Consider the following 26,655-nt stretch of genomic DNA (forward strand, 5'->3'; position numbering starts at 1 on the left):
TGAAGCCGCTCACTTAATAAAGAAGACCCGGCCGTCTCTACAAACTCCATAGGACCAGTGGTCAGGGAGGGTGTCCCGTCCGAGAGGTGCCGCCATGATCCCTCTTCTCCGGCTCTCTCGCTCTCCCCCTCTCCCTCTCCGCAGACTTTTTTTTTTTTTCCAGGCAGCCAAGATGAGAAACCACCGCTAGGGCTGCATAGCTTCTTTTTTTTTTTTTTTTTTTTTTTTTTTTTTTAAAGGGGAAGAATACCAAAAGTCGCCAGCAGACCACCTCCATGATTCTGTTTTTTTTTTTTTTTTTTTTTTTTTTTTTTATGTCATTTGAGTTTAAAAAGTAAAGTGTTAACCAGTTCCCACAAGTAGCAGTCTGGTAATGTTAGATAGATAAAACAAAGCTCCACAAGTAAGAAGGGAAGCCCATTGCGGAGAAAAGCAGGGTGTAGCCCCGAGGGTGTAGAAGAAGTGCACCGGGTTAAGCTGGAATTTATGACTCCGACATACAACAATCCCAAAACTAATTCTAAGTGCAAAACAATGTACAGTACCAGTCAAAAGTTTGGACACACCTTCTCATCCAACTACTTTGAAGAATGTAAAATATAAAACATATTCTGGTTTGTTGAGCATTTGTTTGTTTACCACATAATTCCATATGTGTTCCTTCATAGTTTGGATGTCTTCAATATTAATCTACAATGTAGAAACAAATACAAATAAAAATAAAGAAAAACCATTGAATGAGAAGGTGTGTCCAAACTTTTGACTGGTACTGTAGGCTAAGTCCTTTTTGAGATATTAAAGGATTACAAGAATACCTCAAAATAAATGTCTTATCCCTATTTCTCTCATCTGCACATACTGGAGTAGTTTAGAGAGACTAAATTAAGCAAGGAGCCCAGCATCCTTATAGACATATTATACAGGCGTATTAAGAGACAAGTGGTAGCCATGTCTGAGGAGACTAGGAAATTAAAAGTGAGCTATAGCTGATTAAAGCAGATTTAATACAAGTTGGATCAGAACAATCAGTAGGCTACATGTAGACACTTCAACATGAATGCATACAGAGCATGTTTATAAAAAAGAACCCCTCTATGTGCATGGTTACTGTAGTGCCATATGAAGACAAGAATGAGATGGACACTTTCGCTGTCTGTGTGTGTCTGTGTTTGTGTGGGGGTGTATTTGTTTGTGTGCACCGTCATGCCTGCATGGCTGAATGTATGCACGTCCATGCATAGAAGCTTTGGTTAAAGTGTGTCAACCTCACATCACCTCCACTGCAGTCATGCTTTGAGGACAGAGAGCCTTTCTGACCATGACACATTACAATAATGCTTACGCTGCATCAAACAGACCTGCCCAACTTACCAATACTGCCCATAAATTTCACTTGGGTTGTGTGAGGGCAGGCTATGTTCAAAGTCACAGTAGTGTTGGCACAGGAGTTATTTTGCTGAGCATCAAGAGACAAGCAGCAAGGTTTCCCTTCATCATGCTCTCTTATATAACTTCATTATCATTATTATGATGTAACATTATGTCCTTAAACTGGGGGAAAGGAAAAGGTATCCCAATAAACTTGTCAAAGAATCATAGAAAAGACACGCAGAAATACCTTCCCCTTGTGTTTCTTGCGTGGTTTAGATGACAGTACGATTTATGTGCCCTTTGTGAAAGGAAAAGAAGACAGTAGGGGGTGCACATCAGTGAGCAGAGAGCATCTGTCAACATTATAAATATTTGATCTGTGATTCCCTTTTGGGGATGCTTTGTTGAAACATTCTCCAGTGGTTTAAGGCACTGTTCTTCAAAGACAGCCGGAGATAAAACGTTTCCTCTAAAGAAAAGAAGAAAGAAACGTATAGTGCAGCTGCTGTGTAGAAACCAATTCACTGTAAACCTCCTAGCCTCATCTGCCTGAGAGAAGTCAAAGAACAAAATGATTATTCCTGCTATAATATGGGTCTAACCTTTCAGATGGGGTCTCTGTTCGTAGGACACATAATAAGAAATGATTTATCAAGTAAATGAGATCTACAGATTAGTGGCAAATTAAAACGAAAAATATAAATGTAGAAACAGTACAAATGCACATGCTTACAACTGAGCCACAAGTCGGCACTGAATGGCTTGATAATATGAATCATATACTTTGACCTTTACAATCACTAGATCTAATCCCAATTGAAAACCTAAGGAACATGTGTTAGACAGCGACCTTCATCATCAGTATGCCAAGGAGTATTTTAATCACCAAAACCCCTGTTAATGATGTTGCTGTTCTTTGTTTTTCCTTTAATTTCACACTCGTGTGTACAGTGTTCTGTTCTTACTACGTTTTACCTTAAAGGCAAAAATCTAAATGTGTTAATCATAAAAATGCTGCACTACATTGCTCACAAAATGAGAACAGCACCACCCAATTGCAACAGATCTGAAGAAGAAGCTGGGATGCATTTTGTGGAATCAGTGCTCTGCATTGTAAGGTCAAGCAGAGAGAGATCTGCAACAAGCATAAATACTGTCTGCATTGATCAATAATACAACTGTAATATTGATTAATGCTGTTCTGATGTAACTGTTTTGTGTATTCCTCAACCAGTCTGCAAAATGAAGCACAGAGCTGCTGGATCATCATCCATACTGCAGTGTAATCATCCGCTATCCCCACTCAATTGCTAGTATTTGACCTTGCTATGATTTATTATCATCATCCCCAGTACACACACACACGCACACACACACACACACACACACACACACACACACGTATACATACTAATTCATACATAAATGCACACATAGTTGATGCGCAGTCCAGTGCAGCTCTGCAGCATGGTCTCTGCTGCTGCTGCTGCTGATTCCTGCTTCTCGGCCGCCAGAGGCTCACAATGCAGCAAGGTGACTCAATGATATTGTCTTCTCCTCAGAGAGCCTCCTCCCGCTGAATCACAGCTTCCTAAAGGTGCTGAGCAGAAAATGTAATAAGGATTCTCTTGTTCTTTTCTGACTTTCAGCTCTTCAGCTCAGAGTAGTTTGAGTCCTAATCTAGCTGGCAGATGCCCACAAAGGAAATCAATAACATCTTTTGACAAATGCCTTTTTTCAAATTATCCCTTAATCTCAGCAGGGTTAGGGATATAAATGAGTGTGAACAGGTGACTCAAAATGCCTGAATTATTAACTACATGTAGGGTAATATTAAGACAGTAGTGTCTCTTTATTATGCGGCACATTTAATCAATGTATAGTTGTGGATTAAAAAGAAGTGCTGATCTTGGCCATCTGCTATAGCTTTCTTTCACTTTCTATGTTATGATCCATGACAATGATTAATTGCCTCCCAGCTCATTGAACTATTACACTGACATCTACAGGGCAGTGATGCTATGTTTCTCCATAAGCAAAGCCATTCAGATGAAAATTAGATTCATTGTGCTGTGGTACACCACAAGAATCATAAATAGGGTTTAATTCTAGCAGATAAAGTTTCAGCACAAACCACCTGGGCAACAAATGTATGCTTTCTATCCAGGCTGGTCCAAGGAGCCGTTGAAAGAAGAAGATAAATTTAATTTAGAATCTAATTGAACACAGTTTTTATCTCTTTTTTTTTTATCTGTTTATTTTAGTGTTTATAATAAAACTCAACAAACAGAACAACTGCTGCCGTTGCAAGGCGACCAAGGACCATAGCTTCCAGTTCATTTAACCATGCACTCGTTATCTCCTGTAGCTCCCAGCACATTTGACCAGTTAACTTATTATGGACTTCCAATTCTACATGGCTATGAAAATACTGGAATATTAGAACACAGACAATGCAGAACAACAGCAACCTCTGCTGGAGGGACGGGGAATTTACGTGTGTATAATATGGTATATAATATAGACAGAGTATATGATTCTGCACATAACATCAATATTGAAGTGATCAAATAAAATCAATGCCTTTATGAATGATAAATAGCTGCACTGACATAGCAACTTTATTATCCAAGCGCTTTACAATTTAGCCGATATACACATCGATGGCAGCAAGCCATGGTGGTCTGACCACAGGAGCAACTTGGCCAAGGATACCTTGACATGTGGACAGGAGGAGCTGAGGATGAGCCAACTCAGTGAAAAGAAGACAGTCCTCTCAACCTCCTTGACACACAGCACACTTCCATTTCAATTGATTATTTACAATGTAGATGTACCTTTACAAGCAGTGAAGTTAAACAACTTTCAGCCGCTGTTGTGTCAAAATGTTTATTGCAGTGAAAGTTGTGTCTGCAAATAACCAAATTATTTGATAAATGACTCTTGAAGAGAAAATTCACTCAACTTCATTCAAACTAGACAGAAACTAAATAAAACTCAACAAACACATCTTGGCTAGTCTTTCCACTGCTCCAACAATCAGCAACTCTGGTTTGATTAAAATAGATGCTTGATTTACCGAATAAAGTTTGAAAATGTGCCGTCTCTACTGCTTGTCTTTGTGTTTTTTATAGCGGCCTCTCTCCGGCTAAATATGGCTGAATATCCAAGGCAGCCAAATCACTGTAAAATGTACATGTTGTACAAATGTTATATAGAGATTATGGTAAATCAGAGGATTTTTTATTTTATTTTAAGTAATTCAACTTCCTGGTAAGAACACTTGAATAGCCCTTATTTAAATATCTATGCCCTAAATATTGTAAAATGCATTTATTGCCAAATCCAGAGTTATTTTCTTTAAGTATTACCATTGTAATTTCTGCTTCTTTTAACTTCTACTTAACTAGATTTATCTGACACCTACAAGCTACTCTGAAGATTCATATTTTAAGTACATGCATGAAATATGATTATATGCTTATAAAATATAGTTCCTGGTTATTGATTACACAAAATGATCTAGCTCCAATTAGCTCCACCTTTACTAGCTGCAACATCTAAACACAGCAAACACATTAGTGTTTGTCTGAATCTGTGACTTCTTTCAAAGGCCAGATTAAGACATTAGAAAGGCCTTTGTATAATACTCCAGGTCTGCTTTTAAACTTGTTTTTATTATTTATTGACTGTCTTCTGTACCATTTTAACACGTTTTAATGTTTTATGTCTTGTTTTTGTTTTCCTGCTGACTGTAATTTTTGTAATTTTCCCTGTCTGTGAAAAGCGCTTTATAAATACATTTTATTGTTTATTTATTAGTAATTCATCAGAAATAACAATCCACTATTAGTATGTACAATAACACTAACAGGATCCAATAAACTCACACTTTTACTTGTAATACTTAAAAAAAACAACTGTTTTTACTTATGTGCTTCTACATAAGTAACATTTTGATACTTTTTATACTTACATTATAATAGAGTAGTAATACACTGTGGGGTTATTATTTTCACACCCTTAAGAGACCCAGAAGTAACCGCCCACCTGCTCCCTCGTCATACATCAATGCTCGCCACGTACGATTCAGTGCAACCTAACTTGCTAGTCGGTTTGACGGAGAGCTGAACTGACCACTGCGGTTAATGCTACCGCGCACACAACCTAACGTGCTGACTAGCGAGCCAGCTAGCCGCCGACAGAGCTCCCAGCTGAGAGGAAGCAACGGGAATAAAACCGAGCAGATGAGGTCCACGATTCATAACACAGTGAGTATAGAGGTGACGCACATCTGTGGAGCTGTCTAGTGAAGATTATAACATTACGTATGGTGAATATATACTCAGACTGAAAACACACATGAATAGCTTAAGGTGCTTGAGTCTCATTAGCCAGATCTGTCAGTGGCAGTGCTAAAGCTAAAGCTAACACCAGCAACACCAGCTCTCTCTGGATGTTAGTATCAACCCAATGATCTGCAGCATGTGAAGGCTACATGAGCGTTTTTGATATGGGTAAATGAGGAAGCGACCCGTGTACACCCAGGGAAACACTGACTGTTTATCCTCACACACTGTATCATGTAAATAACAAGTGTCATGTATGGCTGATCTGAGTGTAACCTTAATTGTTCTCATTTCCAGATGTGCTGGAGCCGGGCCCTTCACACCGGCTGGCTTGTGCTGCTGGTCCAGCTGCTTTGCTCAGAGGCAGTGCCCATCAGCATAGATAAGATAAAAGTCCAAGAGCCAGAGCAAAAAGCAGAAGAGCCTCCAGCTAGTGTGGTAGGAAGAAACAAGATGTGCACACTGCATATGATACTTCCTGTCATGTTGTGTCCCAACCATAGTTGGTAGCACTGAAATGTATTTTTACACATTAAGCATTGTTTACCTCAAATCTTCAGCTAATCAAATATTGAGATTTTTTCTGTTTTTCTGTTTTGTGTTATTACGAAGGTTCAAGGATGTATGTAGGCTTTGATGCTTTGTTAACTTGGAATAGGCCTCATATCATTTTATATAGAAATAATTACAGCATGAATTACTTGTAAGTTGCAGCTGTGATGCCACACTGTTAGGCTGCTGTTGTCAACTGCTTTATAGACAATAAACAAGAGAGAGCTTGATAACAGCATCCAGACTAATTTAAATGAGAGATGGCCTTATGTCTCATTGTGCTACAATTAAATTCCCTAAATCAGGCACTCTACTCAAAACTCATGATCACACAAATCCATTTCATCAGTACAACAGCTCCAGATGTTTTTGGCATTGTGCAAAAGTCTCTGATTTCTGCCTCAGGAAGAGGTTGTCCATGTTAAATATTGACATACTGACTTAACACAGTTTAAAAATTACCATGAAGGTTTTGTCTTCAGGTGGGAATACATACAAATGCATTATTTTTATTGGAGAATTAAGTAAGTGCTCTTTAACCACAAAACAGCTGCAGCATATGGTCATTTAAAAAAGGCAGTAATACCGTTTATGGACACTCATGATAAAACCTGTTTCCTCTACATCAAACATCTGGACAGAGGATCTGTTATGTTGGTCAGCAGACACGTATCCTTCAGAAAACAGACCCCTCAAAGAAAAGTTGATAATAAAGCATAATAAACCCCCAAAAAGTGATGACCATTGTAGGATAACTTGGTGTGTTATCTCTAAAATATTACAATTAACTGACATTTGATTTGTTCCATTTTATAGGACACAGGTCTCCACTACGACCGCTACCTCAGGGAAGTCATTGATTTTCTAGAGAAAGATCAGCATTTCAGAGAAAAGCTCCACAACACAGACATGGAAGATATCAAGGTATCCTACTTTTCTCTTAATTTTTTATTAGCATGGCAGGACATTACAGCCAGCCCTCTGTTAATACTAGTGAATCATTACTCTGACTGGTAAATTATCTGCATTTACTTGTCCAGGAATGTCTACCAAAAGCTTCTTTTTTTTTCTCTCTCTCTTTTTTGGTCCACTGCACCTTTCATTTCAAGTTAACAGAATAATATAAGTAAAATGTTTATAACATGTACTGCTATAACTCCATGTCTTAAATAACACAAGCTTAAACAAATTCCTTCATGTATAACGCAGCAAGGTAAGCTGGCCAAAGAGCTGGACTTTGTCAGCCACCATGTCAGAACAAAGCTTGATGAGTTGAAGAGGCAGGAGGTAAACCGACTCCGAACTCTGATTAAGGCCAAGCAAGACCTTGAAGGAGGGAATGGTATGTTGTGCAACACAATTTATGTGTTGTGTTTTGATTTCTATTTAAAGTATGATGCTACAACTTAAATTCAACGATATGTATCTGTGTATGTTTTCATTATTGTCATTGATTACTCTCTGAATAGACATGGCAGTGGACCACCAGGCTCTGCTGAAGCAGTTTGAGTACCTGAACCACATGAACCCTCATACATTTGAAGTGGATGACCTGGATCGGCTCATTAAATCGGTAAATGTCATTACTACCTCATTCCACAAATTTTTTTTAATTGAGGACATGTTCACACAATTACACTTATTTAAACTGACGTTGACCTTTTTAAGGGAACTAATTGGGCAGATGGAAAGAACACAGTAGAGTGCTGTAGTAGAGAAGTTAAAACAGGACCGCACACAACTACTTATTTTATAAGCCACCAATAATGGCAAAAGAATGTCTGTGTGTTATGAGGATTGTGACAGCTTAACATTTTCAACATCCACAAAAGAAAAGCAGGCAGTTGTAGGTCTAGAGAACAACGGTGGCATTATGGGAAGCTGATCTACCCTGTATGACTGCTTTTCATTATTTGTTTTTTTTTTTTTTTTTTTTTTACGTTTGAAGTCTTATTAAGTTGCTTTTCATACCTTATTGAACAACAGAAAATGGAGCCCGAGAGGGGTTAAAGTATTCAGAAATCTTAGTTAACAGTACTGTAACATGCAGTTTATTAAATACGCTGTTCAGTTTACAGATGGGCTAACAACATGACAAAAATAGAAATGCCCCAGAAATATCAAGTAGGACTTTGCACTACATTAACTGATTACCCTGATTAAAGGCAGATTTACATCCATTGTAATTTTCCCCCTACATATTTAGGCCACTAAAGATCTGGAAAACTTTGACAAAGAGAGACATGAGGAGTTCAAGAAGTATGAAATGATGAAGGAGCACGACAGAAAGGAACACCTGAAAAATCTGGACGAGGACGAAAGAAAAAAAGAGGAGGAGCACTATGAGGAGATGAAGAAGAAGCACGCTGACCACCCTAAAGTCAACCACCCAGTAAGTCTGATTCAGGTGCACACACTAACCAGTTACAACCTGATACACACAGACATGATGTGTTTTGATTCAGCCAATGAAGAGAAACTTTGTCCCATTTCGCGTCTCAATTATTAAGTCCAGATTTTAAGAGTTCAGTTTCTGCAATCTGTACACGGTGGGTTTGGGATTTCTAAGGAGGGTGTGTCCAGCATTGAGCTACCACAATGTTGACATGCATTGTTATTTATCCAGATGTATTTCAAATGTGATTTTGCCTCCATGTTGCAGGGTAGCCAGAATCAACTGAAGGAGGTGTGGGAGGAAGCGGATGGCTTGGACCCTGAAGATTTTGACCCTAAGACCTTTTTCAACCTGCATGGTAAGACCTTAACTGGACCGGAGGGATGGTTTTCATTTATTAAGAGCTGCATAATCTATATTGTATTAAATGGTATTTGTTCTTTCTGTCTTTCTGTATAATGAAGATACCAATGGAGATGGCTATTTTGATGAGCAGGAACTGGAAGCATTGTTCACCAAAGAGGTAACGCCGTGGCATCATAAAATGTGTGATGTTTCAGTGAATGGCCTTTGCACTGACTGTTGGTCTCTATGATTGCAGCTAGAAAAAATCTACGACCCCACCAACGAAGAGGACGATATGGTGGAGATGGAGGAAGAGAGGCTACGTATGAGAGAGCATGTTATGAATGAGGTACAACAAGTTGCAAACGGTTGCAGTTTCATGAAACAGTTTTACTGCATATGAATTTAAATAGAGCCTCTTATCCGTTATCGATTGCGTTAACTGTGTCAATAAATGATTGCATATGTGATTTATTTCTTTGCATAAAGCTCTTTGATGCTGTCTTCCTTTATAGGTGGATTCCAACAAAGACAGACTGGTTTCTTTAGACGAGTTTCTGGTCGCCACAAAGAAAAAGGAATTCTTGGAACCAGACAGCTGGGAGGTGAGACACAATAAATGTATCATGTCAACGGTAATGTCATCTTAAAATCATTTAGTTGAAAGAATCTGGACTAAAATAAATCGTGTACACTCTGTGCTCCTCAGACCCTGGAGCAGAACCAGGCGTACACAGACGAGGAGATGAGAGAATTTGAGGAGCATCTAGTTCAGCAGGAACAGGACCTCAACGAGAAAGCTGTTGACCTTCAGAAACAGAGAGACGAGCTGGAGAGACAGCAGGAGCAGCTAAATGCACAGAAAATAGAGCTGCAACAGGTGAGGAGTGGTTCACTCATTTGAAATATTTTAGTAAAAGGTGAGGTTTGCTACAGGAGCTTTTATCTAACAATGAATGGAGCAAACTGATCTCATCCCAACATAAGTTTGTAAGAACAATTCGGTAGAGGTTTCACCTGAACAAGACATAACATTTGTGGGTGAAAACATTTACAGACTTATTTTCCTCCAGCTATGATCATTATCATAGGAACTATCGGATTACCGTTATTTTCCACAGTACTGTTCAATCACTAAATATAGGATAACCTTTTATGAATTTGTTACAGGCTGTTGAGCATATGGAAAGGCTGAAATCACAAAACGTAGAACCCCCTCCAGAGGTTCATGGTGAGTTTTCGATGGCACCATTTTGTTTATTTGATCGTTGTTTGATTTTTTTATTTTTTTTTTACTGGTTGACCTCTGAAAATGTAAAATTCTTTCTTTGTTACAGTTGAAGGAAATGCTATCCCAGAGATGCATGCAGTTGACGACCAGCTGCATCCTGAACATGAGGCCCAACCACAGGGGCATGAACCCCAAGCTCCTCAATATACACCTCAGGAACACCATGAACAACAACAACAACAACAACATCATCAAGACCTGGCCCAGCAAGGTCTCCCCCAGACACACCAGAATCTGCCACCAGGCCACCAAGAAGCTGCACAGGGCCAGCATAACATGCCATAACTATGCTGTCAGAACTTGAACCTCCACAACCAGACTTTTGCAGCACCTCCACTCCGGCGTGCAGAGGAGCAGTTCCTCCTGAGTATTAGGCCTTTTAAAAACCAGCATGACTTCGGGGTTTGGAAGACACTTGAGATGAAGAAGAGCAGAACTAAAGAAATCCCTGCTGATTGATACCAGTGTTTTATAATAACTGTAATCTTTGGATTACATTACGGAATTACAATAGTAAAATTACAAACCAAGGACCTGCATCCTAAAATGTGCATAATTACATTTCTCAAGGAGTGTTTGATTACATTAAAAATGATCCCGATTGTTTGGTAATACAATTGTAAAAAATATATAATTTTGGTGAGCTTTCTTTACTTGCGGTCTTCTGTACAGAAACTAACAATGATAACAATGCTACTGGCTCTACAAGTTAGATATGTACAGTGCAGCTGTTGAAGGGGCTAAGGTGTAAAAAGTAATTTAAATTGTATCATTTTGAGTTTGATATATACATACTCGACTATTAAGTAACCCCTAAACAACTCAAAAATGTACATGTGTGACTTAAAATGAAATGTTTCACTGGGCTGTATCAAACATTTTAGGAAATTAGTGCAAGAGACATTTTAAAGATTTTCTATAATAGCATTTAAGAGCCTAAAAGAGCAAAAGAGGCACTATAGCAGTTTAAAGCAGCATCTTGATGTCTTAACCAGAACCACTAAATCCAAGACCTTTTGATTATGTCAACACAATCCTCAAGGGTCTGGTGAGCTCTTTCTAGAAACTTATTTTATTTCGATTATCTCAACCAGCCAATGTCACAAAATATTCCTATCTTTCAATCAGAAACCCCCTCATGAAGCCAGACTGCTCAGAGTCCTTACATTGTCCAGACCTAGCAACACTTTTGCTCCTCTTCATGTTGATTCTGGTGGCTTTCATAACTTGTCAACTGTTTGCCTACCTTGAAACTTCCTGTCATGTGTGTACTCCGATTTTACAGAGTTTTCTCAACTATAGGAAATCCGTCCTCAGCCTAAAAAGGCATCGGGTACAGGTCTACAGAAACTGCACACTGCAGCTGCTCTCCGCTGACTTTAATGTCAAAATAAATAAAGGTGCTAGGTTCTTCAAATAAAGATTGGTGTGGAACATCTCTCCATTCAACTAATATTTCCCCTGCTACAGTACAGCCCAAACTCCTGCAGATGCTCACACAGAAGGTTCAGGTTACTTACAGTATGTTGGACCTCTGAAATATTTATGTTTATACATGAGTTGCTAGTGATTTTTAATTCGTTTTAGATTTTTTCTGATTGCAGGCTTTTATTCCGGTGTCTTTTATCTCAATTTTCAAAATATTTTTGGAGCAACTGCTGGATTTATATCAGAAAAAGTGCAAATCTCTAATTTGGTCTGTGAGAGCTGAGTCTGATATTACCACTGTCTTTATTTTCTGATTATATTGTCTGTCAAAAAGTGATGAAAACCTTTTGAATTTGCATTCAGTTTACATCAGTGTGTTTGGCACCAGATGTGTATTACTTGGTCCTAGTTTGACAAACACAACATGGCATATTTTCCGCACAAATTACCAGTTTGGTGTCCTTGCTGTGCTATTGAGGTGTCTTTTTTCAGGTAACGCTGTGTTTTTTTCTAGCTGGCAGACTGTGGCCATGGCAGTTTCATTTTCATCCAGTGAGATAACAGGTCTGCAATATTGTGGTTTTATTTTCTTCAAAATCCAGATAAGAAATATTTTATTTTGTTTTATGCCGTTTTATTTGGTTTTTGTGTCCTAAGTGTTCCTTAGAGACAAGACTGCATCATAATTTGCACAAAATGTACAGATTGTGTTTTCTGCGGGACTCATTTTGACCATACTGTACACCACCTCAGTTCAAGATAATAAAAATTGTATGACCGTTCAGTTTGTGTAACAGATTTTATCACTTAAGAAATTACCTATCATTCTCTCACAGAACAATGTAAAACAACAGTTAAGTATGGATAATCCATACATACAATATATAAAAAAAATATCTAAATCAATGGCACCTTATTCGTTGAAGTAGAAATACTCAATAGTATGATTTAATTCAAAGTTTATTCCTAGTGTATCATCTTAAAAGGCATGAGCTACTATGTGCAGGCTTCATTTGGCGTTATACGTGTAATACAAGCCTTATTTTTGAGTGACCACAACACTGATTTCAATTTCCACTTGGATTGTCTTATTTTTTCTACAAACAAGAATGCATGCCATCAAAGTGATTAAAAGGATGCTTTAATCTACAGTGACTTCAGTTACCTGAATACACTGACTGAAGACAGTACTGGGACTCCCATCGGTCATAGGTTTGAAAGGCAGAAGAGGGACAGGCAGGACCAGTCTTCGCCAAACACATCAATCTGATACGTAAAAGCATACAGAATTAAAATAGCAGATTTTATAACCTCAAATGCAAACCAAAGCAGCAAAGTAGAATAGAACACAACTTTATTGAAACAGTCTCAACCAATAACATCAGCGTACAAAGAGGTGATGGCGCAAGAGGTGACCGAGGGGTGGGAAAAAAAAAATAACAAAAGAAGAACACAAATGCCTTTATGAGAATTATACGGTCAAGAGGAAAAAGTGTCTGACAGCACAGGGCAGAAAGAAATCATTCTCATGGAATCAGATCGACAGTGGCAGGGTATTTTTTGCATTTATTTTGTACAAAAAATAAATTAATGAAATCTTTCAAGTTTACAGGAATATCTATGTTGTTTTATATCACACAGACTTGCTGATAATCCTACATGTGGAGAAGTTCAGCATTTTGTGTTAGAAGGTTAAGAGGATCTAGACAGACCAAAGCAGGCTGACTGATAAGTAGGCCGAGAGATAAAAAAAATAAGTTTACCAATGAGAAACAAAACATTGTTATAAAAGTGAGCTGGGGCAAACACATTCAAAAATCCTGAATGTTAAACGTGGCGCAACTTGACGGTCCTTAGGATCCTTTAGGATCTCATTGCTTGAGCATTTCCTCTTGACATACTTCGAGGTCCTTGGGCAGCTCCCCGTTTGTAGTTTTGCTGATATCCCTCCTTGAAGAAACAACAGGGATTTACAATAACTGGCCAGAATACAAATTTGAAAATAAAACTGATATTATATGAGCCTTTTGTTTAGTTAATAATGAAAGGAACCCTTACCCGTTGGTAGGTGTTGTTGGAATAGTCCCGAGACGTGTTAAATTGGGTTTGACCGTAACCACTGCTGGGAGCATTTGAGAAAGGAGGACGATAGCCGTCATATCCCCCTGATGACAAAACACATTGGAATTAACAGAGGATTTGTGTAATTTCAACATGTATTGTGTCATTACAGCCGATTGTGAGGCCACGTGAGTATTGTATCTTTGTTAAACAGTTTGATGCTTGTACCTCTAAATCCATTGGAGGGCCCCCGATATCCGTTCATCATGCCACGGCTGTTCCTGGGTCCGCCCCTGGGCACAGCCCTGCTGTTGTAAAAGGACTGGCCTGACTGTCCAAACCCTGCGCCTGGAGAGGGCTCTTCATGGCCTCCTGCTGACGGCATTACCTGGTCTTGGGGCTGGAACCCTCCAACCACTGGACAGAAGCAGACGAAACAAGACATTTCATAACTATATGCGTCACCTGTTGGTGGTTAGTTATATAGATTAAAAAAACGTTTCTGCAAGCTGAAAAAGCTGGAGCTGTTTTGTGTCATGGCATGCTGATTTACTTTTATTTCAACTTTAACATTGAAAGGATATCTTTTCTTGCAGCAGTGAGCACTCTATCATTTCTACCTTGTGCACACAACATATTTCCTTCATTTATCTATCAACATAATGTCTTGTTCTTACAACATCAAATAATCATAGCTCTATGCAAAAACATTTGTGTAAATAATTCATGTATCCTTATACTGTCGGGTTAATGTCGAGGTGATGCCAAACAATGTTAACAGCTTTTCCAGTGTACGTCAACTGCTCAGTCTTAAAATACAAGTCACACCCTCACCTGACTGTAATGTCTCCTGTGGGATGTCAGGCTGGTCGACAGTACTCTCTGACTGGCTGCTGAAGCCCTGTACATAGCCACCAGGGAACTGGCTGGGCGGCTTCAGAGGATCTGCTTGGCCATCAGTGGCTGGAGGTACAGGTGCATTCAGATTAAATACCTGAAGAGGAAAAGAAATGTTTTCTGTATCACAATTATAATTCTCACAGAATATCTGAGGGAGATATGTACAGTAGGAAAATGAGGGGACATGTCAAAGTGTTACCTGGTTGGATGGTGCACCGATAATAAACCATTTCTTTGCTGCTGCTACTACTAATAAGCCATGCTTAAATATAAGATTTACTTTGCTAGTCCTTAGATGGTACAAACAAGTCCAAAACCTGACACTTTCCAATATAATTTATTAAATAAGTCCAAACATGTTCACATTTATATTGATTCCTAAGCCCTAGATAAAAAGCATACCGCTTGCACTGACTGGAAAGGTGCGGCGTTGACATTGATGCCTCCAGTATGGGCGGTTTTGGAGACAGGTGGGAAAGCAGAGGACAGGGAACCGGGGGCGAGGGACTGCTCAGACGAGAGAGACATTGAGGCCTGGGGAGGGGAGAAGGAGGAATTTAGGAGTCAAGGATTGAGGAGAGGTCAGTGGAGAGAGTGGATCTCTTATTTTTCCACCTTAAAGCTCTTTTCTATCTTGTTAGCATATACAAATGTTTCCCATATATCCTTATAATACACAGTAAATAAAATCATGACATGCCAGAGAGCAACACATACAAGAAATAACCCTGTACTACCTCTCAAGCTAAACAAAGCAACAACTTCTTGTTGTGCTTCCCCTCTACTTACTTGTGAGGAATCCTGTGGTACAGACACTGCAGCTGTTTGAGGAATTCTGGACTCTGGGTGGGCTGTTTGGGAGAAAATAAAAAAAAGAGGCTCATTAGAAAAAAAAAAAAAAAAAGAAAACTGTTGTCAACTGGTGTGTAACGCTTTTAGGAATATATATACATATCACTAAAAAGTGACAAATCCCTAATGTACAGAATATGTAAGAGCATCTGTTCAGCGTTACGGTAAATGAACCGGCACTCACTTGCAGGGCAGCCCATCTGCTGCAGGTCAAGAGCTTGTACGGGCTTCATCGGCTGGGCGGACACGATGGCTGGGTCCAGAGCCTGGCCATCAAACTCCAACATGGAGTCCTAGGAAAACCAAATGAGAGTAAATGCATTGCTGGCTCATGGATCAGATGTAGGGGCAGTGAAGTAATGTGGTAATGTATGTTAGCAAGCATTTGTCACACTCATAGCTTTGAGTGTCTGAGAAAATAAGGCTGGTTGAGTCAGGATCATCTTTTAAATCTTTTCCTGCGATATACTTTTAATGAATTGGAATTTGTTTTGCCTTGTTATATTTTTAACATGTCTGTTTCCTTCGTTTTACTATTGTTGTCCATTTTTCAGTTTGTTATGTGAGACATTTTAATTTATCTAAAAAAGCGCCCTACAAAATAAGTCATAAAAACATGACATTGACTCAGTGTCATGTTTTTAAGACTTAATCTACAGAGTATTTTCTGTAACTGACTGCTTGAGAGGAACCTCTATGTGAAACAAGACAATAACTTCACTGCATGAATCAATTATCAATATCTCAATGTATAATTAACACATTAAGAGTGCATCTCTGAGCAGTAACAGAGTGCATCTGGACACTACAGCACATGCTGGACATTTTTACCTGCATGAAGTTGTACGTCCCTTGCATTTGGGCCATGAGGTCTTGCACAACCTGCTTCCTGACCACTGGGTCCTTCTCAGGTGGGGGACTGCCATGGTTCACAGTATCGGTTGGCTCTGCAGCCAGCTGGGCAGGGGGCTGGTGCTGGAGGGAATTCACCATCTATTCACCACACGGACACGCGACAGGCACATTAGAGTACACACAGATACAAGGTGCTGAGAAATATGCATAGTGGCATTAAGAACTTGGATGCAGTGGTGAAGTGTTACCTGAGCCTCCACTGTCCACTCCTCCACTTGGTCTTTGTCTGTACTACTGTACATAGTTTCTGGAATGAACTGTCTGTTTACGAACTACAACACAAGGAAATGTAAAAGAAAAAGTAAGACATTGTTATACAGAAAAGAAACAATTTAAAGACTGTCCTCGAACAATAAAATTATTGTTAGATTAACAGACAACATTTGACAAATCGATAAGTTGAGTTATCTAACAGATTGAGAACCACACAAAAGCACCAACTTTAAATCTTTTGTTTGCCAGGCATAGAAAAAGCATCAAATAACAATTCACCTCTGTGGTTTCCACTTCAATTTGCTCTGTGTATTTTTCCGTGGCTGTTCCTTCTGGAGAGAAAAAGCAAATATGAACTTTTCTTAATCAGTAAAAAAAAAATGATGTAACTCAGGTGTATCGGCTGATGTGTTGTAAATACCAGGTTCTGATGGCTGCTTCACAGCCGTAGACTCAGCCACCACAGTCTGCTCGTCTTGTTCCTCCTCCTCCACGCACGTCCCATTCTGATGACTTTGTGCTCTGTCAAAGTAACCACTCAGCAGCAGTTTGTCCAGAGTGTCCCTCAGTGACTTGTCTGGAACAAAGACAGCGAGACAAAGTCAAAACAAAACAAAGGCATAATGCTACACATGTACATGAATTACCTAGTTCATTTTAGGACTGTGTTAAGATTCAGAAAGGCAGCGAAGAAGACTGCTACACGGGTCGAGAATAAAGAGAATGATTAAAAGCCACGAATACTTACATGTGGTCCCAGCTACAGCCTTGTCTCGGCCCTCAACTAGTTCCAACAAGTGTACCGAGGCCTCTTCATATTGGCCAGTCAACCTGCAGGTTACATAACAGAGTAAATATTCTATTTGATCTGTACATCAACATACTAATTTGCTGAGCAATTAAATGAAAGCAGTTACACACACACACACACACACACACACACACACACACACACACACACACACACACACACACACACACACACACACACACACACACACACACACACACACACACACACACACACACACACACACACACACACACACACACACACACACACACACACACACACACAACATATTTACTTGTAGTATTTATACTGTAACCACTGTACGAACTTAAATATTAGCGGCACCTCATACCTGACGTCGTAGTTCCTATCAGGTCCCACTAGTTTGTACAACTCATCCAGGGATTTGAGGTCGGCGTCAGTGAGCAAAGGGGAACCAGTGGCGTCAGGTCGTTTGAGGTCCTGCCTGACATTCTCGTCTCCCAACTGGTCCAGTACAAACTGAAGCTCCAAGACCGTCTTCAGCCGCTGTTGATCCATCTCTTCCCGCTGCAGCTGCTCCCGTCTAGCAGTCTTCTTCACTGCCTTTTGAATCTTAACGCAGTCAGAAAAAAAGCAATTCAGTAACCTCATAAAGTTTCACCCTGTGAAGTAACAGGGTCCAACAAGTATCGCTGATCAATGCCTATCACTCGCCTGTTCTCTAAATGACCTCTAATATTTACTGAGGCAGTCTTATGATATGCTGCCTCAAGACTTATCCTTAGAGTACAGTATCAGTTACTACAGGTCATGATAACTGTAATGTTTGTTAATAAGATCTTATTATAGAATTAACTTTCAAAGACTAGGGCCTGAGTGGAAATACAGTTTCCTGTTCTGTAAGCACTAAATGTTACTTCAGAGGCATATCATAAAACACTGATAAAACCAATAATAGCAGCATCACGTTATGAGAACAATCTTGACTCAGGACTTCACCTCTTGACCCAATGCCAGGAAGTTCTTCTGCAATTCTCGAGCAAACTCAAGGTTGTAAGCGATCTCTTGGTACTTCGTCAAGGCATCCTTCAGGCACGTCATAGAAAAAAAAAATAGAGATTTGTGAATAATGTAAAAAATATATTTTCCTCCAATACAACATGATACAGTAACCTATAAAGATTCACCGTTTTCCATAATGTTAATGACTTTGATGGGATTTTTTTAGAATAGTATCTTTGTTATTATTATATAGGTGTATAATTTCTAGCAGATTGCAATAAAATCAATAGTGCTAAACTGATACTAGAAAAGTATTGCAATACCCTGCAGGAAAAAACTTTAAGAATGACAGTGATTTCATAAGAGCTGTATTTTTGAGTTGCGTCGGTGTGCTGCAGCAGGGCAGTGTGTGTGTGTGTGTGCGTGTGTGCGCATCGGCGCTCTGCTTCCACCTGCTGAACAATGTTTTTCTCTCAAATCTGAAAATACAAGTGCTCTTGTCAACAGTCCACAGCTTCTCAGCAAAACAGACTCACAGAGCAAAATATGGCACTAGTAATGTAGCCGAAGGTTATGAGTTGCATTACACTTATGTAGATAATGGACATTATAACAGAGAGGCTCCATCAATCTGAACCAAGATGGCAAACTTTGTATTGCTCCCATTTTGTCAGGGGTAACGCATTACATGTAAATTAAATCCTGTAAATTTCCCCGCTGCGGGACTAATAAAGGATTATCTTACTTTATCTTATTTTATACAGCTTCACTTTTTCCGTGCTTATCTTTCATAATAAAAGCCGGAGACATTTACACTGCATCAACTGCTTATGAGAGGGCGGGTAAATTCACTCAGAGTATTTCCGAAGAGGCAACTCAACAAGTTAGCTTACAGTACTGCTAGCGTCAATCCCTGCAAGGATTCAACCTGAAATAAGCAGCAGTGTGACATGGAAAGATGAACAGATGTGAAGTCTAAAGAGCTGGTCTTAATTAAGAGTTTCTTCAGTCCTGGTTGGATATTGAAATGTATCAACACACTAAGGTCAATAATTCACTCCTGTTGTTTTATGCCATATTTTCCCATCTTCCACTTTGTATTGACATTGTGAAATATGTTTAGTTTTTTTCAAATGAACGCAAAAAGGAAGAATTTGAAGTTGCACGTTCTGTCATCTATCATTACATTACTATTCCTTATATTTTAGGGGTTTTAATGATATAATTTGAGTATTAGTATTGAGATAATTGAAGCATGAATCGTATCAAGGTCATAACGTTGGTATCGGGACAACACTAAAGAACAAAGCTGTACACAAACTGTGATTGTCTGATCTTACCAGCTGATCCTGATTCAGTTGTTCTCCCTTACTCTTCCTTGCCTGACAGTCGTCGAGCTTGGACTGTAAGACAAAATGGGAGACCAATGAAAAAAAACACATCCTTGCATAACAGAAATTGATCTCGCACCTGCAAAATGACCATTTGTATATCAATTGTTGCCTTGAATTCTAAAAGGAAACTTTGTTTTTCTTGCACGCCACTACTGTCTCATGAATCCACGCATGAGATCTCAGTGAAGGAAGCGTTCTAAATAGTGCAATTATGGTGAAAATACATGTGATTGGGAAGGGCTGAACATACGGCGTGATGAGTAAATCAGGTTTGATTATACTGTTGAGTTTTGAGAGTTTTTAAAACAGATTTTTGATTGGCCTTTGCTGATGTTAGACCTGGCCTACTTATATTTGTCAAGATTTGCTCTGGTTTTAGATTCTCCATTCACCCTGGAGACATAGCGAAACTCAAAGTTTTCTTTAAGAATTCTAGGTAACACTTGGTGAGTAATGACAAAAGATGATTTTAAGGGGTGAGCTATTCCTTTTATTAGCATTGTGGTTTTATAAGTGAAGGTGGATCCAGTCAGAATAGATACATTTCTGGGCCATAAATTAAAAAGTAATAAAAGTTATATCAGAAAGGAGAACCAACTGGGACCAAGACCTAGTATTGTAACCAAGACAGACTGTAATATGCTGCTGCTGTCTGCAGTAAATGGTGACAAATTTTCTGAATATAGAGAATCTAAAATAATATTTTGTAGAATGTTTATGTAAATTGAAAGGCAGTTTTTGGCCAAGCTGCTATATTTTCTAGCATGAAACAAGGGACAGACTCAGTTGCTGTTCACTGATGGGCAGTTAACACTGGTTAGCATTTAAAATGTACTAGAAAAGTTCATTTAGTAAGCCAGTACCCACTCTAAACTTTCTGAATTGACAGTAGACTTCTTAATTTGTGTTCTCCCAAAAAGAGGTATTTATGTGGCATCCTATATACTTTGGAAAGAGCCTGATGACATCATCTAAAAACATATTCACAAAAACAAAAGCACAAATGTCACACAGTGCTTTGAAAATAACAAGAGCAAATAATGTGGCAAAACATTTTAATTTCTAAGGAACAAGAGATACCTTTTTCTTTTCCATATTGCGAACCTTCTTGTCAATCATGGCAAGAACTTGTTTCATGGCCTCAGAATTACTTCCATTTCCCTGGTCTGGAGAGGCAGACTGGACAGAATTGTTGCCAACCATCATTGAAGGCATCTATAGAAAGAAAATGTATTGTAGACATTAAAAGATTAAACATTTTTGCACACGGCATGAACTGCTCTATTTTTATTCACCAATGACTGGACGGACTTATTAGAGTTATGCCCTGTTATGTAAGGACAGCTGATGTTTTTGTGAAAGGAGAAAATCATTGTTGTACATCAGAATTAATCCTGCAATTATTTAAGTTGCTAAAGCAGTTGGGAAACATTTGGATATTTGAACATATACAGACATGTTATTAATATCAGAATGTTAACCTCAACATTACTTTATTCACTTGTAATGCAATTACAAGGTATTAATAAGATCACACAATTCTATCTGAGCTATGTATGCATGTGTGTTCATCTGTGATGGGGAAGCTAAAGAAAGATCGACTTAGAACGCCTTCTTAGCAACAGAAACATTTTCATTTTCTTGTTAACATCAAACAGCTCTACTGTTTGAATCGACTGACGACGATCCCATTTAAAAGGATCCGATCCTGAGGTTATACCCAGGAACAGTGCTGTCATTGCTTCAAGTACTACCCTGAGCCTTCCACTTAGCACTTATTGTATTCGTATTAGTTTGTTGCACTTATTGTATTCGTATTAGTTTGTTGCACTTATTGTATTCGTATTAGTTTATTGCACTTATTGTATTCATATTAGTTTATTGCACTTATTGTATTCGTATTAGTTTGTTTCTGCACTATACTTTTGCTCTGGTTTATGCTTTTAGATGCTTGTTTAAGAAAGGAGATGCACTTATGACTTCTGGTGACTAGTAGTTCTCTTGAATACCTATGTTGAATACACTTATTGTAAGTCGCTTTGGATAAAAGCGTCTGCTAAATGACTGTAATGTAATATAATGTAATGTAATGTCATTGCTCGATGTAACGTGACGCGTTTAGGGGTCGTCTGGGGTTAATCTCAGGACTCAACCATGGGACACTTGATCGGGAGAAGTAATACCGACTAGATCGAGCAAATCAACCCGTCTTTGATTTGTGCAAAGGGAAGAATAAACCAGAGGAAGGCACTGGACATGTTGATCTCTGGGTCTGAAGTCTCTCCGTCGGGGTTGGCCGGTCGTAAAGAGGCTGAAGTGCATTTGAAGATGTGACAGAGGAAGTCAGCACGTTACAGTGTCGGCCTTCTGCTCAGAGTTTAACTCTTAGCGGGGTAGAAACCGGACCAGACGGTGGACAACCACCGCCGGGTCCCGCACCGTCAGCTGACGGTGAATGCTCCTTTTTGAGCACGCGGTCCTCTCCCCGACGCTCGCTCACTCACGTTTAACCAAAACCATTTGATGAGCACAGACGGGTCCCATTGTTAGCTTAGCGGCTAGCCTGCCCGTCAATGGGCCGCTACATCTAATGCCCCGAGGTAACCCATGCCGGTTAAAACCAAATCAACAATAAAACACTGTGTTACTCTGGGTCAGACGGTGGAAATGTCGTCGAAATAAGGCGTTTATCTGCCCCGAACAAAGGGCGCAGCGGACGGCTACGACGACTCGTTTGGTGCAGCCTCGGCTGGAGATGACAAAAGATAAACGATTTATATTTAACTCGTAATGTTAAGGGTGAAAACGCATTTTGGTGATGATGATGTGGATCCCATACCTTTATACTCTTTGTCTTCAAAGAGGTTTCCCTTGTCGGAGTTAACGTGGGCTGTGTGAGAGCAGCTCGTATCTTTAACTTCCAGAGGTATTTTTCTGGAAGGATGCTCCGGCTCTCTGACTAGCTGCTGCTGAGCTAACGGCTAACGCTAGCTGCTAAAAGGACCCCTCGGCTGACCTGGAGACTGCCTGACAGTAAACATGTGTATTAAAATAAAATAATCCTTTATTAGTCCCGCAGCGGGGGGGATTTACAGGATTACAGCAGCATAGATATAGTGCCAACAAGGTACATAGTAAAACAAATAGAAATATCTTATAACTACAGACAGAACAATTATAGGTACGTAGTAGAAAAAACAAACAAGTATTTTAAATAAGTAAGTAAGAAAAATAAAAAATCCACAATAACTAAAAAAAATTAAAAATTTATAACTACAGACAGAATAATTATAGGTACATAGTAGAAAAAACAAACAAGTATTTTAAATAAGTAAGTAAGAAAAATAAAATATCCACAATAACTAAAAAAAATTAAAAATCTTATAAATACAGACAGAATAATTATAGGTAGAAAAAACAAACTAGTATTTTAGTAGAAAAAACAAACAAGTATTTTAAATAAACAAAAAGTAAGAAAAATAAAAAATCCACAATAACTAAAAAAAATAAAAAATCTTATAAATACAGACAGAATAATTATAGGTATATAGTAGAAAAAACAAACAAGTATTTTAAATAAGTAAGTAAGTAAGTAAGAAAAATAAAATATCCACAATAACTAAAAAAAATAAAAAATAACTACAGACAGAATAATTATAGGTATATAGTAGAAAAAACAAACACGTATTTTAAAAAAGTAAGTAAGAAAAATAAAAAATCCACAATAACAAAAAAAAATTAAAATCTTATAAATAGACAGAATAATTATAGGTATATAGTAGAAAAAACAAACAAGTATTTTAAATAAGTAAGTAAGTAAGTAAGAAAAAAAAATCCACAATAACAAAAAAAAAAAAATCTTATAAATACAGACAGAATAATTATAGTTATAGTATTGCACAGTGTATTTGTAATGCACAGATTTATGAGTGTTTTGTTTTGTGGTCTACTGGGATGGCAGACAGAGCTGGTTGTGCAGCCTGACAGCAGCAGGAATGAAGGACTTGCGGTACCTCTCCTTCACACACCGGGGATAACATTGGCTATAGGAGTCCTTATCCTACTCTTATTTTGTCTTGCTCCTCTGTCAGAAACAATGCCAACTATTCATTACAAAGCGCATCCATTATGTATGGTTTTGTGAGTATTAATGGCATCATGCAAAAAATGTTTAAGATCTGATCCATTGTTATAAAGAGAGTGCAAACTTGATTAAGAAAAAAGACGTGTTCTCTAGTCCCGGTCCCACAAGCCCTCAGTGAGAAGAGCTCTGACCACAAGAGTCTCAGAATGAGATAAATTGATGAAGGTGTTGAAGCAAAAGATCATACTGAAATTAAAATCAGGCCAAGTGATAGCGGAGCATGACCAGAAGATGGCGCAGGTGCACCTGGAAGGGAATAGAAATGCAGAAAAAAAACAAGTTTAACCCAAGTAATGTATGTCTCAGGTTGATATTTAAATTGGGTTCTTTCTCTTGTCTTTTATGCAGTTTTCAGTGGGTACAAGGAATCGATATGCACACATTAACTCCCGAAAGTAAAGAATTTGAAACAGCAAGTGAGATATAGAAGTGGAATGGCAATGACCAGGGCAGAGGTTTCATCTGATTTGTATACCAGATTTACTGTAACGACCAGGTTGTACCATTTAAATACTACCAAGCCCAAACACAATCATGTACACGCCCATATGGAAAAGATATACATACATTTTACTAAATGTTTATATCTTTTATCTGAAACTTATAAGTAATATATATGACATGGGGCCTTTTGTACGATTTTGTACAATGTTTTCCATATGGGAGTGTACCTACTAGTAATAGTGCTTATTTAATATTCATATCTTAAAATCAACACAGACATTTAAAATGTTGTGCAATTAACAAACACTTGCATTTACTCCGGACATTTCTTGTCTTCTCAAGTGGTAAAAAAAACCAGCATACAAGAGCCTCAGTATTATTAAACCTTCAGTGTTTCAGAGCCTTTCAATGAACTTTTACACTCAATTTTCACACCTCCTTCATGATCCCTGTGTCTGGCTATCTGTCCGATGGAGGGAATGTCTCTAACAAGTGAGGTGGGGGTGTATGGATATCTAGCTCTTCTCTCTGATGTGGGCAGCTGAGTAATGGCCGTACATCCTTCAGTGCTCCTCTCCAGCAGCACATTTCACTGGATTGAATATGTGCAGAGGATTTATTGGCTGAAAAACCGCAAGAGCCCCACAAACACTTCGCCCCAGACCACTTGTAGTGCAAGGCAAGCACAGGAATTCATCTGCAAACCCTCTGGATTCCCCTTTCTCTATTTCCACCCACCATTTCAAACCATGTATCATTACATGTTTATCTCTTTGGCCTTTTCTCACAATCGTATTTATCTTAACCATGCGATTATCCAAACATGGTTTTTTTTTTATATATATATATATATATATATATAAATCACCAGAAACAGATTAAATTGGGATCTTGGGTGTTTCCAGACTTTTTGGGGGGATTGAGAAGCTTTTTCCACTCTTAGCCTCTCTTTAGATAGTTGGACAACATTAATAATTCATGGGCCACATGTGTTACAGACAGATTACAAGCATCTCCACTTAAGTACCATCATTATCATTATTACAGCCGGAGAACTTTATTCACCATCTTGCAATTTGCGATCATGCGATTGAGGTTTGATTTTGGATTGTGGTTGTTTACAATGCAGTCCTTTTAGACAAACTATGATGATTATCAGCTCCAGTCCTTAGCATCTTAAAAACTTTTTTTTCTAACTGCAATTCATTCACCAGACCATAACAGTGATGCCTTTGGTGATGTGGGTATTTTCAAAGATGCTGAATGACTTAAAATGTCTTATGCCACAGAGATGCTGTGAAAATGCTATACATTCATGACCACATATTTTTTTAAGGTAAGGGCACAGTGGCTACAAGGTCATGCTCTTTAAGGCTGGGGAACCAATGTTTTGTTTGTTTTGTGAGTAAATGTAAAAGTTGTAACTCAAAAGCTGTCAGCAGCTGCAGAGGGGCAGGGTGATCCTGCTGGTAAACCACAAACATCCATCAAGATGCACTTCCATCCATGTCTGGCACTGGGCCTGATTCTGGATTGCTCCACAGTTTTCTAGATGTACTCTTTGTCATTTTTTATTTCTCACTGTTGGAGTGCCTCATAACAGGTGTCAGTCCAACCCCTAACATATTTGTCTCCCTGTATGGAAGTCAAATCTAAGGTGGAACACAGTTTCACAATTTTGAAAGTATCTCATGTTGAGCCGTTTGTCATTCACGTTAACCAGAAAAAGATGCGGCACAGGAAAAATGTTTACCCCTCATAACCTGGACTATTAATCATTTTATTCAAGTATCTTCCATAACTTCATGAGCTCCAAGGAAGACACAGAAGTCAATCATCAATATCTCATCCGATTTATATAAAACAAATGTAACTGAAGACACACATACACCCGTTATAAATTTGTGTGTACACAGTAGATAAGTCGGTCATTGTTCATTGTCCACAGCTGCTTTATCACATATTGTGACAATTGAAAAAATAACTTTATTCATATAATGAAGAAAACTATACATTATATGTATGCATAACAAACATTAGGTATATTTCATTGTATTTTTTTTGGGACCTGCTAAAAAAGATTGTACTTTTATTTCAAATTTAAAGTTTGTACACAACAAAAAAGCTAAGTTGGTAACTTGCCATCTTATAAGTTACCAACTTTTCTCTAGAGAGCAGAGCAGAGGTTTCTCTTCCAAGTTACATGTGTTCCTAGTTTCCACTT

The 26,655-nt window shown here is 38.5% G+C and overlaps 3 protein-coding genes across 3 annotated transcripts in view; 1 reads left to right on the plus strand and 2 right to left on the minus strand.

The window, feature by feature from the left end:
- The window catches only part of plekha7b (pleckstrin homology domain containing, family A member 7b), a 67,654-nt gene extending 67,558 nt beyond the window's left edge, over window positions 1-96 (minus strand). Inside the window, 1 exon segment of the mRNA XM_054611139.1 lies at window positions 14-96. Coding sequence (XP_054467114.1) covers window positions 14-96 — 83 coding nt within the window.
- A 5,408-nt stretch (window positions 97-5,504) lies between these two features.
- On the plus strand, window positions 5,505-12,515 carry nucb2a (nucleobindin 2a). The gene is made up of 13 exons (XM_054609912.1): window positions 5,505-5,642; window positions 6,018-6,158; window positions 7,089-7,196; window positions 7,482-7,614; window positions 7,742-7,845; window positions 8,479-8,664; window positions 8,935-9,025; window positions 9,132-9,190; window positions 9,269-9,361; window positions 9,528-9,617; window positions 9,722-9,892; window positions 10,183-10,243; window positions 10,350-12,515. Exons 1-13 carry the CDS (start codon window positions 5,520-5,522, stop codon window positions 10,586-10,588), a joined length of 1,599 nt encoding a protein of 532 aa, XP_054465887.1. The 5' UTR covers window positions 5,505-5,519; the 3' UTR covers window positions 10,589-12,515.
- A 237-nt stretch (window positions 12,516-12,752) lies between these two features.
- On the minus strand, window positions 12,753-22,861 carry caprin1a (cell cycle associated protein 1a). The gene is made up of 17 exons (XM_054612123.1): window positions 22,683-22,861; window positions 20,924-21,058; window positions 19,790-19,852; window positions 18,447-18,533; window positions 17,818-18,059; window positions 17,421-17,503; window positions 17,094-17,249; window positions 16,952-17,004; window positions 16,648-16,731; window positions 16,376-16,537; window positions 15,729-15,837; window positions 15,482-15,543; window positions 15,095-15,226; window positions 14,627-14,786; window positions 14,021-14,209; window positions 13,790-13,896; window positions 12,753-13,681 (listed from the first exon to the last, which is right to left on the minus strand). The coding sequence occupies exons 2-17, from the start codon at window positions 21,056-21,058 to the stop codon at window positions 13,595-13,597; spliced, it is 1,911 nt and encodes a 636-aa protein (XP_054468098.1). The 5' UTR covers window positions 22,683-22,861; the 3' UTR covers window positions 12,753-13,594.
- Window positions 22,862-26,655: the final 3,794 nt, after the last annotated feature.

Source organism: Anoplopoma fimbria, chromosome 2, assembly GCF_027596085.1.
Source record: "Anoplopoma fimbria isolate UVic2021 breed Golden Eagle Sablefish chromosome 2, Afim_UVic_2022, whole genome shotgun sequence".
Lineage (NCBI taxonomy): Eukaryota > Metazoa > Chordata > Actinopteri > Perciformes > Anoplopomatidae > Anoplopoma > Anoplopoma fimbria.

What these genes read in the sequence shown, in the direction of transcription:
- nucb2a (XM_054609912.1), top strand. Translation starts at nt 5,520, where the DNA reads ATGCTACCGCGCACACAACCTAACGTGCTGACTAGCGAGCCAGCTAGC. An exon ending in AAGAGCCTCCAGCTAGTGTG is followed by an intron (nt 6,159 to 7,088) that starts GTAGGAAGAAAC and finishes TCCATTTTATAG; the next exon opens with GACACAGGTCTCCACTACGA. An exon ending in GAGAGCATGTTATGAATGAG is followed by an intron (nt 9,362 to 9,527) that starts GTACAACAAGTT and finishes CTTCCTTTATAG; the next exon opens with GTGGATTCCAACAAAGACAG.
- caprin1a (XM_054612123.1), bottom strand. Translation starts at nt 21,058, where the DNA reads ATGCCTTCAATGATGGTTGGCAACAATTCTGTCCAGTCTGCCTCTCCA. An exon ending in GCAATATGGAAAAGAAAAAG is followed by an intron (nt 19,853 to 20,923) that starts GTATCTCTTGTT and finishes TTTGTCTTACAG; the next exon opens with TCCAAGCTCGACGACTGTCA. An exon ending in AACTGAATCAGGATCAGCTG is followed by an intron (nt 18,534 to 19,789) that starts GTAAGATCAGAC and finishes ACGTGCCTGAAG; the next exon opens with GATGCCTTGACGAAGTACCA.